Source organism: Canis aureus, chromosome 17 (assembly GCF_053574225.1).
Source record: "Canis aureus isolate CA01 chromosome 17, VMU_Caureus_v.1.0, whole genome shotgun sequence".
NCBI lineage: Eukaryota > Metazoa > Chordata > Mammalia > Carnivora > Canidae > Canis > Canis aureus.
Genome location: NC_135627.1, coordinates 55,837,329 through 55,852,016, shown reverse-complemented (window position 1 = coordinate 55,852,016; position 14,688 = coordinate 55,837,329). Strand labels below are relative to the sequence as shown.

Genomic DNA, 14,688 nt, shown 5'->3' with positions numbered 1-14,688 from the left:
CTGGGGTCGTGGGTTCAAGTCTCACTGGGCTCCTTGCAGGGAGCCTGCATCTCCCTCTGCTTGTGTCTCTGCCTCTCTGTGTCTCTCATGAATAAATAAAATCTTTAAAAATACATATATATATACATATACACATATATATATATATGTGCATAAACAAAGAGGGTGGAAGCAGAAATCACATGGCAACCCTTAGCTTTAAGGCAGTCATGGTGACGACCCAGAATGTATATATACATATATATATATATATTTGTTTAAATACATGAAATGAAAACACACATTTTACAATGTTGTTCACAGGCTCTAGTTTGAGAAACGCTGCACCATGTCCTGCTGCCCTAAAGGCATGCACAGGGGTGAAACTTCCCTGTCACCTGCTACAAGTATCTGGGACACCACATTCTAGGGCCTCTGGTAATGGAAAAATGTCTAAGGGACAAGCAGCAGGATTGTTCCAGGTCAGGGAAGGGGTAAGAAAGCAGGAGATGGACATAGGAATCCAAAGACCTTAAAGTGGGTACTGCAGAGGTCCACATTGGGTGGTCAGCCCCACTCGGTCATCAAATTCTGAACACTGGGAAGGACCCCTGCTCATAATGCAACATTGCAAAATGAGCCAATGTTATAGTCACAAAGTACCTCGCATCTGCTTCTCACTTTAACGCTAGGAGAAAGTTGGTGGATATTATCTCCAATTAGTGAATGAAGAACTGAACCCCTGGGAGGTTTGTGACCTACTTAAACCAACGATTGGTAGAGACCAGACCTATCACTGGAACCAGGATGCCTGATAAGATCTTCTTTCCCCTTGGGGATCCCTGGGTGGCTCAGTGGTTTGGCACCTGCCTTTGGCCCAGGGCGCGGTCCTGGAGTCCCGGGATCGAGTCCCGGCCTGGAGCCTGCTTCTCCTTCCTCCTGTGTCTCTGCCTCTCTCTCTCTCTCTCTCTGTCTATCATGAATAAATAAATAAATCTTAAAAAAAAAAAAAGATCTTCTTTCCCCTCAACGCTAACATTATGACAGTGAGTGACCTGAGGACATGCATGGAGCCACTTAGTACCTTTCTGTAATAGGACGTTGTAGCAAGGATGAGTCTCAAGCGTGAGCATTACAAGTTCAAAGAAATACCTCCAAGAGGAAAAAGCTTGAAGCTTTGGTATATTCTGTTCTGCTATGAGGCAGGAGTAGTAGTTCAAGTAGTTTATAAATCATGGAACTGAAGAGGAGGAAGGCTTCTGAGATCCCTTGCCATTTGACTTGTTCACTTGCAATAAAGTTGCAAAATGGAATAATTTAAAAGAAAATATTCTTATGCACACCTGCACATTCTTGAATTTTCAGGGCATGTGAATTTGGCACGGTTGGCACAGCTGAATTTCTTCATGCCTAATCCTCCAGCCTACTAGAACCACTTCTCTTGGGATGGCATTTATAGCTTTACCAAGTATCTGAAGATCTATTTGCTTTTTCAAGTTATTTCCTTGCTTACTCATTTTATCAATTTCTCATTCACGTCTCAGTGAACTGTTAAATCACCTTAAACTTTGACAATTTATTCAAACAGTAGCAAAGGCTTTATTTCATATTAAAAGAAGAATTGCTGCCCGGGATCAGACAACCAGTCTCTCAGCTTAGAATTCAGAATCAATATTTAGAGTCAAGTCAGATTTGAAGACAGACATAATTACCTTCCAATATTTCAACTTCAAAAACCTGTGAGCTGCGACTTTGCTAGCCATAAAATTAAAACAAGTGCAATAAAATCATTATCACCCCCTGGTGAGAATAAACATTGGTAGAACATCTTTGAAAATATCTATCGGGAGTCTTTAAACTTTTTTTAACCTCTGGGCTTTTTAAAAAAATTGGTAATCAAATATTTAAAAACATCTTTATGTGCATAGATGTTCATCATAGGATACCAACAAACATTTGGAAGCAACTTAAGTCTACAACTATGGTAAACTTGTTTGATGGCCTATTAGTCATTTAAATTGTTTCAATTTTACTTACATTTTGTTTTTTTATATTTTTAAATGAATATGTATTATTTATCACCATGTGTATATATTAATTATTCCTATGTATTTTCATTATTATGTATGTTGTGTGTGTGTGTGTGTGTGTGTGTGTGTGTGTTATAGTGTTAAGGATCTCAAAACCTTGGGACGCCTGGGTAGCTCAGCGGTTGAGTGTATGCCTTTGGCTCAGGGTGTGATCCCAGTTCAAGGATCGAGTCCCATATCAGGCTCCCTGTGAGGAGCCTGCTTCTCTCTCTGCCTCTCTGTGTCTCTCATGAATAAATAAATAAATAAAATAAAATCTTTTTAAAAAAGAAAAAAAAAGGATCTCAAAACCTAACCATCTCATTCATGAACTGATCCACCTATTAAGCATTTCATGTGTACCTACTATGTGCCAGGTGGCATGCTAGCTAGTCTGAATAAGAACATTCCCTGCCTTCCAGGACCGTACAATTCAGTGAGAGAGACAGAGAAATACTGGTTGTATAGATCATATATGTTATTCCAATATATCACTGGAGTAAGCATGAGATAGTACAGAAAGCACGGAAGAAAAGCATCTGATCCATTCTTGGAAGATAAGGTTTGTTTCCTGGAGGAAAGAACACCTAAGCACTGTGCTTTGCATGCAGTAGATGCTCAATAATGTATTTTGAATGAATTGGTATCAGAAGGGCAATGGGCAAATAAAGAAGGAGAAAGAAACCCTTTCAAGACAAAGGAAAGATCACGCGCTAATGCCTAGAAGGGAGAATACAGAACAATTTCAGGAAATCAAATATTTTCCAAGATGGCTGGAATTTGGAGTTCAGTTTAGAAAAGAACAAGAGATGAAGGCCAAGAAGTGCATCGAGACAAGAGTATGAAACCCTGGGTGCCATGCTGAGGAGTTTGTCCTCTGCTGAGGAGAAGGAGCAGGGAGGACATTGCCACACTGGCCATGCAGAAAGGTCCTGGACAGAATGACACGTGCAATGACAGGAGGCCAGTCGAGGGAGGTGGGGACACAGCAGAGACTCTTTCAGCTGTCTAGGAGGCCTGACCACAAGAGAGCCCACGGAGAAAGGGGATGCATGGAAGAGATATTAGGATAAAATCCACAGGGCTTGAGGATTTAACTGAGTGTGAAGTAAAAGGGCCAGAGAGGAGACAGGACGCGGCGGTGGAGCGCGGTATGTGGAAGTTCTGGGGTGTCAAGTGCAGGCAGCTGCCGAAGGCAAGAGGAGGTGGCTCCGGCTCCCGGGCCATGTCGTTCTGCCGCACTGCTACCTCTCCTTCAAGCCACACCTGGCATCACTGGGATTTCCCTGTGGGCAGAGGAAGGAAAGACTCAGGCCTGGTTACAGATGGTTTTGAACAATACCTAGGTACCGGCTAGATGTGAACAGCTGCAGTGTGACAGCCCCAATCGGGAGTGTCACTGGGAAAGAAAAGCCTCTGAGTGCTCAGACTTCCAATGGCACCTTGGTACTGCCAGTGCTGGAGGTCTGGAACCCATGACCACAGCCAATCTTTGTCCCCAGAAGCTTCCCATCTCCTTGTCTCATGCTATATGTGAAGAAATGTCTTTCAATCTGGTTTCCAGTTTACTAATTCTCTCTTCAACCATTTGCCTTCGATTTTACTTCCAGTAATATTGTTCCCATTTTACAGATTATATTTTTAAAGATTTATTTTTCTTTATTTGAGAGAGAGAGCTCCCATGAGCAGGGGGAGGGGCAGCAGGAGAGGGAGAGAGGATCTCAAGCAGACTCCACACTGAGCATAGAGCCTGATGCAGGGCTTGATCCCATAACCCCAAGATTGTGACCTGAGCCAAAATCAAGAGTCAAGTACTTAACTGCCTGAGGTGCCCCAAAGGTTCTATTTTTAAAATACTATCATTGGGATCCCTGGGTGGCGCAGCGGTTTGGCGCCTGCCTTTGGCCCAGGGCGCGATCCTGGAGACCCGGGATCGAATCCCACGTCGGGCTCCCGGTGCATGGAGCCTGCTTCTCCCTCTGCCTGTGTCTCTGCCTCTCTCTCTTTCTCTCTGTGACTATCATAAATAAATAAAAATTGAAAAAAAATATTTAAAAAAAAATACTATCATTTTTTAAAACTCCAGTTACTTTTATATCTGCCTAGTTCATTTTTATAGTTTTTCTTTCCCTGTCTGGTACACTCCTTCCATCTCATTAATTTCTATCTGCAGAAGAGACACTTTTAACTTTCCCTGAAAATTAGCCTTGAAGAAGGGGAAGTACAGGGTGCCACAGGAGCATGTGACGGCAAGCTGGACTTCACCCTGGGTGCAGAGTCCTTCCCTGCAAAAGTATTACAGATGAGAATTGAGGGGTGCCCGGTCACTTGGAGCTGTAGCCAAATTGCCAGACGCACTCCAGGCCCTACTGTAGCTCCACAGTGTCGTCTACCACAGTCAGACACAGAACATCTGATTTCTCCCTACACCATGCTGGGGTTTCCCATAAGTAGTAGAAGCTGCCTCCTAGATTTCACAGCCATTTGTTTTTCTTTTTTTTTTTAAGATTATTTATTTATTTATTTATTTATTTATTTATTTATTTATTTATTTATTCATGACAGACACAGAGAGAGAGAGGCATGGACATAGGCAAAGGGAGAAGCAGGCTCCCTGTGGGGAGCCCGATGCGGGACTCAATCCTGGGACCCTGGGGTCACATTCTGAGCCAAAGGCAGATGCTCAACCAGAGCCACCCAGATGCCCCTCATGGCTATTTCTTTTTTTTTTTTTTTTTTTTAAATCTTTTTTTTTTTTTTTTAATTTTTATTTATTTATGATAGTCACAGAGAGATTGAGAGAGAGGCAGAGACACAGGCAGAGGGAGAAGCAGGCTCCATGCACCGGGAGCCCGACGTGGGATTCGATCCCGGGTCTCCGGGATCGCGCCCTGGGCCGAAGGCAGGCGCCAAACCGCTGCGCCACCCAGGGATCCCCTCATGGCTATTTCTACCCCATTGTCTAACTCTACTAGGGCTTGGGAGTACTCTAGGATTTTTCCATTTTCTCCCATCATACTTATAAAACAAATTTTTTTGCTCTGTTCTTAGAACTTTCATGAGCCATCCTCAATCCTGCCACTTCATGATGAGCAGCTCAAGCAACATTATCAAACATTTAGTTTCTGTCAGAGGCCAGTAACAATTTGAGCTATTTCACAAAGAAAAAATAGTTATTTGCAGAAAAGGGTATGGCTTTGCCCCCAAACTCCAGGGGTGTGCACTGCAATTCTGCTAGTGGGGTTTCCTGAAGTCTCCGTACAGCATCCATCTGTCCTAGACACTTCAGGCATGTCCATGTGCTAGAACACCACGTACTACAGCCTGGACTTGCCACAGACCTTCTCTTGCTCTGGGCCTCATTCCAAACTGGCAGCCTAACAAGTTCCTTCCTAAATAGGTCACAGCAGTAAACTCAAAAGTGCTGTATGTTGCCTCCAAAAGAAGCCCATGGTAATGGCCATCGGTCTCTTGGGGATTGAGGAAAGATGTTGAGCATATACTCGGAGCAGTGTCAAAGAGGTCCAGGTCTGTGAACCAGCTCAGATCTTGGAACTGGGTGAAAGGCCATGATTCTAAGATAGTGACCCAAATTAGATCTCTGCTTACCTGGGACCTTCCAATTACGTAAATCAAATTATGTTTTAGCAGGCTGACCATTGACGTCATTGCCAGGGGCTCCATCAAAGATCCTCAGAAGTCAAAGCATTCTATTTGCCACCGCAGGCCTGCTGCCAATTGCAGTAACCATGCCTACTGTCTCTGGTATGAAACACTGTCACTGGGATCCCTGGGTGGCGCAGCGGTTTAGCGCCTGCCTTTGGCCCAGGGCGCGATCCTGGAGACCCGGGATCGAATCCCACGTCAGGCTCCCAGTGCATGGAGCCTGCTTCTCCCTCTGCCTGTGTCTCTGCCTCTCTCTCTCTCTCTCGCTCTCTGTGTGTGTGACTATCATAAATAAATAAAAATTAAAAAAAAAATGAAACACTGTCACTTGGCCTCTGAGATCAGGAAATCCACTTAAGTGGCAGCATCGCTCACCGCCATTCTCAGCCTGCAGGGGACACCTCCTGCAAAGTTTCTGAAGGAAGCAGCTGTTCCTATCAGCACATTTCATCATACCTCATTGAAGCGAGTATCTTCTGGGCCCTCCTTGGGGCACACAGTCATGGGAAGTATTTTTTACAATCTTAGTGTAGAGGCCCACATAGGATGCAAGAGAATGAGAAGGGCTGCAGTAGGGAGATCCCTGGGTGGCTCAGCGGTTTAGCGCCTGCCTTTGGCCCAGGGCATGATCCTGGAGTCCTGGGATCTAGTCCCACGTCAGGCTCCCGGTATGGAGCCTGCTTCTCCCGCTGCCTGTGTCTCTGCCTCTCTCTCTCTTTCTATCATGAATAAATAAATAAAATCTTAAAAAAAAAAAAGAGAGAGAGAAGGGCTGCAGTAGATTGCATAACTATCTCTTAAACGTTCCAGTTTCCTTGCCTATGATGGCCTTGTTTGGATGTTCATGCCCCGAAAGGAAAATACATGCTTATCTTGTTGAACTCAAGAGTAGCTATGTGACTTGCTTTGGCCAATAAGATGAGAAGCAATGTGTATTGCTTCCAAGTAGGTAGTTTGAGCCAGGATGTGCTTCACCACAATCTCTTTTTCTCTGTGCCACAGACCAACCATATACCAAAATAAGTTCCATCACCTTGGGTCCAAGGAAAGACAATGTAGAGCAGAGCTTTAGTTGATCTTTGATGTACATGTAGTGTGTTTAAAATATAAATCTTTGGGGCAGCCTGGGTGGCTCAGCGTTTTAGCGCCACCTTCCGCCCGGGGTGTGATCCTGGAGACCCGGGATCGAGTCCCACATCGCGCTCCCTGCATGGAGCCTGCTTCTCCCTCTGCCTGTGTCTCTGCCTTTCTCTCTGTCTGTGTGTTTCTCATGAATAAATAAAATCTTTAAAAAAATCTTTTAAATATATATATATAAATCTTTGTTACAAGCCACTGAGATGTTGGGGTTATTAGTTACTGCAGCATCACCTAATCTATGCTGACTGATACAACTGTAAACATTTACGTAGACTTTTTCCTATGTGCTCTACCACTTTACAAATGTTAACTCTTTTAATTCTCACAAGAACTCTATGAGTCAAGTCCTATTATTATCCCAGTTTCACAGAGGAGGAGACTGAAGCACAGAGAGGTTAAGTAACTCACCCAGAAGCATACTGCTAGTAAGTGGCAGCCCTAAGATTTGAATCTGAGCACCTGCACTCCATAATTCATGTTCTTAATCCACTACATCACAAAAACAGAATAAAAATTTTTGATAAATTTGACTACATAAAACAAAGTTCTACATGGTTTAAAAAAAACTCTATACAAAATCAAAAATCAAATGACAAATTGTGAAAAAATACAAGTCACATCATAGACAGCAAGAAAAGGACCAATGACTAAAAGAAATATAAATATAAATACAGAAATACAAATCCATAAAAATACAAAATGTAAATATAAATGTACTTTGCTAAGAAGTATATTTGCTAAGAAAATCTGCTTAATTTAACATATATTGGAGCATCTATCAAAATTGCAATTAGGGATGCCTGGATGGCTCAGTTGGTTAAGCATCTGCCTTTGGCTCAGGTTGTGATCCGGGGGTTTTAGGATTGAACTCCATGTTAGGATCCCTGCTCAGCATGGAGTTTGCTTCTCTCTCTCTCCCTCTGCCCCTCCCCTCTGCTCATGTTCTCTTTCTCTCTCTCAAATAAATAAATAAAATCTTTAAAAAAAAAATCACATGGCACCTGGGTGGTGCAGTTGGTTGAGTATCCAACTCTTGGTTTAGGCTCTGGTGCTGATCTCAGGGTGGTGAGACTAAGCCCCATGTGGGGCTCCACACTCCACAGGATTCTGCTTGGGAGTCTCTCTTCCTCTGCCCCACTGCCCTTCTGCCCCTCTCCCCCCATATTTTCTCTCTTTCTCTCAAATAAAATAAATCTTTGAAAAGATTTGCAATTATTTTGACCCAGGACTTCATTCTTTGGAAATATTTGCAGATATGAAAAATGATAAATATATAAAGATTCTTAATATACTGTTTTTGAAGTAGCAAAAGAATTGGAAACAATCTAAATATTCATCAATAGGGAAATAGCTAAATAAATATGATACAATCTCAGAGTGGTTTACAAATTAGTCTTTAAAAAATAGGTAGTTCTTAAAATATCAATATGGAAAAAATGTTGATATATTGTTAAATGGGAGCAAGGCTCACAACATTGTATGTTATTATTAGCTTTTAGAAATAATCTATTGCTCTGAAAGGATACACACACACACACACACACACACACAGTAACCAGTTGCCTCTGCAGTAAAAAAAAAAAAATGATGAGGGATGGGGAGCACAGGACAAAAGGATTTTTTATTGCATTACTTTTGGTATCTTTTGAACTTTATACCATCTATGTATATTACCAAAAATGATTTATTCTTACAAAGAATATTCTTTGTACCCTCACCCACTAGATAAATATCAGTTTTGCTCAATGTTATTACTTCAATTGTTGAGAATTAAAGACAAATTAACCTTGACAAGATTACCTTGTTTTTAATCTTCTTTCTTATTCTCTAGGTAAAAATATTGATTTCTACCTGTATGATATCTAGTATTGAACTATGATATCACACTAGTTGCCCTCCACATGAGAAATAAGTGAAGATATTTCCAGATAAACAAAAGCTGAGGGAGTCATGATCACAAGATCTGCCCTGTAAGAAATGCTAAAGAGAGTTCTACAAGGTGGAATTAAAGGACACTAGACAGTAACTCAAAACCATACAGAAAAATAAAGATATCAATAAAGGTAAATAGATGAGCAATACATAGTCAGTGTTATTATTTAAAGAAAAAGTTTAAATTATTAGTGTAAGAGCTAGTATTACTGTAACTTTGGCTTATAATTCCATACCATGTTTTGTAAATGATTGAAGAGACTAATGAATTTTTAAATAGCGTTAGTTTGTTTTAGACATACAATGTATAAAGTAATTTGTGACATCAACAACCAAAAGGGCTAGGGACAGAGCTGTAAAGAACCAGAGTTTCAGTACAGTATTGAAGTTAAGCTGGTATAAATTCAAATTAAAGAGTTATAATTTTACAATTTTAAATGTAATCCCCATGGTAACCACAAAGAAAATTTCTAGATATACGTAAAAGGAAATAAGAAAAGAATTTGAACATTTTACTACAGAAAGTCAAGTAAACACAAAAGGCGGCAGCAATACAGGAAATAAGGGACAAAAAAATTATAAGGCATAAAGAAAACAAATAACATAATGACAAAAGTCCTTCTTTATTAACAATTACTTTAAATATAAATGGATTAAACTCTCCACTCAAAAGACAAAAATCGGAAGAATGGATCAAAAAATATAAGATCCAAATATATGCCGTATATAAGAGACTCATTTGAGATCCAAAGACCAAACAAGCTGAATATAAAAGGAAGAAGATATTCCCTACAAACAGTAACCAAAAGAGAGCAAGAATGGCTACATTAAAAACAAAATAGACTAAGTCAAAAGAGCTTACAGGAGAGAAAGAAGAACAGTATATACTAATAAAAGGTTCAATATAGCAAGTTGATATATAACAATTATAAACATCTACACACCTAATGACAAAACATCAAAAAATTTTAAGCAAAACTGACAGAATTGAAAGGAGAGACAGACAGTTCTACAATAATAGTTGGAGACCTCAATACCCTAATCACAATAATGGATAAAACAACTAAACAGAAGATAAAAAAGGAAATAAAGAACTTAACACAATAAAATAACTAGGTCTAACAGGCATATACAGAAAATTCTACCCAACAAGAGAATACACATTCTATTTAAGTACATATAAAAGTTTCCAAGATAACCATGTGCTGTGTCACAAAATCTCAACAGATTGAAAAAATAAATGTCACACGCAGTATTTTCTCTGGCCATGGTGGGATGAAATTAGAAACCAAAAACAAGGGATGCTTTACTGGCTCAGTCAGTGGAACATGTGGGTCTTGATCTTGTAAGTTCAAGCTTCAGGCTGGGTGTAGCGATTACTTAAAATAAAATCTTTAAAAAAGAAAAGAAAAGAAACCAATAACAAAAGGAAAACTGAAAATTTTACAAAATTATAGAAATTAACACATTTTTAAGCAATCAATGGATCTAAGAAATCAGAAGGGAAGTCAGAAATACTTAGAGACAGGGGATCCCTGGGTGGCTCAGTGGTTTAGCGCCTGCCTGCCTTTGGCCCAGGGCGCGATCCTGGAGTCCCGGGATGGAGCCTGCTTATCCCTCTGCCTGTGTCTCTGCCTCTCTCTCTCTCTCTCATAAATAAATAAATCTTAAAAAAAAAATACTTAGAGACAAATAAGGGACCTCAGTCAGTTAAGCAATTGACTCTTGTCTTTGGCTCAGTTCATGATCTCATAGTCCTGAGATCAAGCCTCATGTTGGGCTCCATGCTGAGCATGGAGTCTACTTGGGATTCTCTCTTGCAGTCTCTCTTTGCCCCTCTCCCCCGTTCACACACATGTGCACTCTCTCTAAAAGAAGAAAAAGACAGAATGAAAGAAAGAACAGACTTAGAGACAAATTAAAGTGAAAACACAACTTGCCAAAACATATGGGATGCTGTGAAAGCAGTGCAAAGGGAAAATGTATAGTTATAAACACATTTAAAAAGAAAAATCTCAAACCAACAACCTAACTTTATAACTTAAAGAACTATAAAAAGAAGAAATAACTCAAAAGCTAGCAGAATAAAGGAAATAATAAAGACTAGAGCAGAGATAAATGAAATTGAGACTAGAAAAACAATAGACAAAATCAATGAAACCAAAAGTTGGGTCTTTGAAAAGATCAGCAAAATTTAGCTAGATAGACTAAGACAAAAAGAGAAGATAAAATTACTAAAACCAGAAATGAAAGTAAGGCTATTTCTGATTCTATAGAAATAAAAAGGAGTCTAAAAGTATACCATATACACTAACAAATTCGGTAGCCTAAATGAAATGGACAAACTCCTAGCAACACAAAATGTACCAAGACTAAATCACGAACAGAAAATCTGAATAGACCTATAATTATAATTATTAATTATACTAGTATTAATTATATTAGTATTAATACTAATTATACTAATTATAATTAGTAAGGAAATTGAGTCAGTAATCAAAAAAATCTCCTAACAAAGAAAAGCCTTGGATCTCATGGTTCCTCTGGTGAATTCCACCAAATATTTACCAATCCTCAAACTTTTCCAAAAAATTGAAGAAGAGGTAACACTTCTTAACTCATTCTATGAGGCCAGCATTACCCTGATACCAAAGCCAGACATTATAATAGAAAATTACAGACCAAAATCCACTATGATTATTGATAAAATCTTCAAGATACTAGCAAACTGAATTCAGCAACATATTAAAAGGATTATACAGCACAGCCAAGTGGGACCTATTCCTGTAACACGATGATGGATCAATGTAAATACGCCACATCAACGGAGTGATGGCAAAAACATATGATCATCTCAACTGATGCAGAAAAAGCATTTAACAAAAGTCAACACCCCTCTCTGGCAAAAAATACCCAACAAACTAGGAAATAGAAGGAAACTACCTCAAAGGAATAAAAGCCATATATGAAAATCCGACAAAGAATATCATATTCACCGGTGAAAAACTGAAAGCTTTCCAAGACAAGGAATGAGGCAAACAGACCCACTTTCGTAACTTCTATCCAACATAGTACTAGAAGTTCTAGCCAGAGCAATTAGGAAACAATGAGAAATAAAAGACACCCAAATTGAAAAGGAAGATGTGAAATTATCTCCTTTTGCAGATGATATGATCTTATATGCAGAAAACCTTAAAGATTCCACATACACAGACCAAAACAAGACAAAACCTATTAGAACTAGTAAGTGAATTCAGAAAAGTAGTAGCCCCACCCCAATTGTCACAGGATCTTTGGTGACCTTGAGATAACACCACGTAAGAATCCCAGAAGTCGTAAGCAAACGAACCTTAGAAGGTTGCTTCCATTTAACACAAGCATTCACCCCATTATCTACCATGTGCAAACACCAAGTTAAAAAAGTGCAAAGTAGGGCAAATTAAAGCAGGGATATAATTAAGGATGAAGTCCACCAGTGGCCTTAAGCAGTTCTTGGATGTTTGTAACTCTGGCTCTAACTGTACGACGCGGAATCCTTTTAAGTCTAGAGCAATCATAACTCACACACACACATTCAAGGGAGACAGGCAATACTTTATATTCAGTTGGCTTCCCTTTCCATAAAGAATCGTGAAATGTTGGGGTGCCTGGGTGGCCTAGTCGGTTGAGTGGCTGACTCTTGGATCCGGCTCAGGTCATGATCTGGGGGTCCAGCCCCCAGTGGGGCTCAGCAGGGAGTCTGGGTAAGATTCTCTCTCTCTCCCCCTACCTCTCCCTAAAAATTTTCTCTCTCAAATAAAATAAATAGGGGCACCTGGGTGGTGCAATTAAGCAGCTGACTCTTGGTTTTTACTTGGGTCGTGATCTCAGGGTAATGGGATCAAATCCTATGTCAGGCTCTGTGCTCAACATACAGTCTACTTAAGTTTCTCCCTCTCCCACTGCCTCTCCCTCCCCTCAAATGAATAAATAGATATTTTTTAAAATAAAATAAAAAATATTTTTAAAAAAGAATTGTGGAGTGTTTCAGAAAAATATTTGGAAGACTACAGCTAATGAAGTAAAATCTCTTAATAACGTAGCTGTCTCTACCATACAGTCCAATGAAACAGTATAACTTGAAAGTCTGTATGGTCAGAGAAAGACTAAGAATTATGTAAAATAACCCAGGAATTTAGAAGTTAAGTACACAGCCCACTTGATGCACTCTTTATAGAGGTGCTCCCCCCACTGTCAAAAAAGGCTAAGCTGTTTTTTAATCATAGAGGTGTTGTGTTGAATAAAAAGTAGTTAAAAACTGAAATAAAGAGCAAAAATTTCCCATTATCTTTATCAGCTCAATTTTGACAGATATTTAATATACTTTTAGAAACATTATATACTTAAAATGTAAATCAAATATTATACATACTTCAACTCCCACTTCCTCCCATTTACCATACATAAGACATCTGTAACCCAACCTAGTCATTTTTGGATTTTGGGTGAAGGTTTTGTTTTAAATTACAAAATGTAGGCTTTTGAAAAGGCAAAAACCATAATGCGGCTATGTATAAGGAAAAAATTTCTAATCCTTTCTACCCTATAATGATCAAATTTTGTGTCAACTTGGCTAGGCTATGGTGTTGTTGAATGGCAAATGCTGTCACTGTGAAGATAGTTTGTAGATGTGAACACCTTACATAATCCGTTAACTTTAAGATTACACTCCATGATATGGTGGGCCCCACCTAATCAGTTAAAGGCTTCAAGGGAGGGAGGAAGGTCTCCTAAAGAAGAAATTCTACTTCAAAACTGTAACAGAAATCCTACCCGAGTTTTCAGTCTGCTGGTATACCCTCCTGATCTCAGATTTGCCAATCCCCCACAGTTGCATGAGCCTGTGTCTTAAATCATTTATGTATGCGCACGCGCGCGCACACACACACACACACACACACCTGCTGGTTCTGTTTCTCTGGAGAATTCTAATATGTAAATTCTTTCCATACACACTACATTTGCTTTTTCCCTAAGATGCTAAGCATCTCTAAGATGCTTTTTCCTTAAGATTTACCTCTTAAATTTTCCTACTTAATAACGTATCAGGGACATCGTTCCAAGTCAGCAGGCTGAGATCTAACTCATTCTCAAGAGCCACATACACAGTAAGCTATTGTATGGATTATTATTTAAGCAAGGGACATGGAGGCATATAGATAGTTTCTAGTTTTTTTGCTCTTCATTCCATTATTTGCACCAAGCTTTCAAGAAACCTATTTACACACCTGCCCTTGTCTTGTATTCCTGTTTTGCTTCAGAATGGGTCATTATAACGTATCAAAAATTTAGTGTCATATTTTCTCAGCTTCCAGTTTAGACATAAATATCATGAATTTAAAGCCAAATGTGTCTTAACACGTACCATGATGCACATGACAGTCTGCTGTCCACAGGTATTTGAGAAACGCCAGAAGCCAGTGGTTCTCACTAACCCCCATATAAGGTCAATCACGTACGTCATTTCATCTCTCAGGTGAGAGAACAGAGAAAGCTCCCCTTTCTCCCAGCTCAATTTTTTTCAATAAACCACCATGTTTAATTCAAAATGTTTATATATATATATATACACACACACACATATATACACACATATATATAAATGTATATATAAAACAATGTTGTATGTGTGTATATGTATATATGCTAATCTGTTATTTATTTTTGTTATTTATTTTTTAAGTAAGCTTTGTGCCCAATGTGAGACCTGAACTCATGACCCCAAGGTAGTCACATGCTCCACCAACTGAGCCAGCCAGGCACCCCGAAAATTTATTTTTTGGTGGACAGCAAAGCAAGATTTATTGAGTAATAGCAAAGTGAGAGTACAAAGCTCCAGAGGAGGTTGTAACAGCCGCCTCAA

The 14,688-nt window shown here is 39.5% G+C and overlaps 1 protein-coding gene across 2 annotated transcripts in view; it reads right to left on the bottom strand.

Annotated features, from left to right (window-relative positions):
• Nucleotides 1-1,554: 1,554 nt before the first annotated feature.
• Nucleotides 1,555-14,688, bottom strand: part of SLC25A30 (solute carrier family 25 member 30) — a 38,913-nt gene continuing 25,779 nt past the window's right edge. The window contains exon 8 of one of the 2 annotated variants that reach the window (XM_077855630.1): nucleotides 1,555-3,334. In XM_077855630.1, the coding sequence (XP_077711756.1) occupies nucleotides 3,304-3,334 (31 nt within the window). In that variant the 3' untranslated portion in view covers nucleotides 1,555-3,303. Of the gene's footprint in view, nucleotides 3,335-9,390; nucleotides 10,179-14,688 lie in introns of those variants that run through there. The other variant, XM_077855631.1, reaches the window with a different exon arrangement.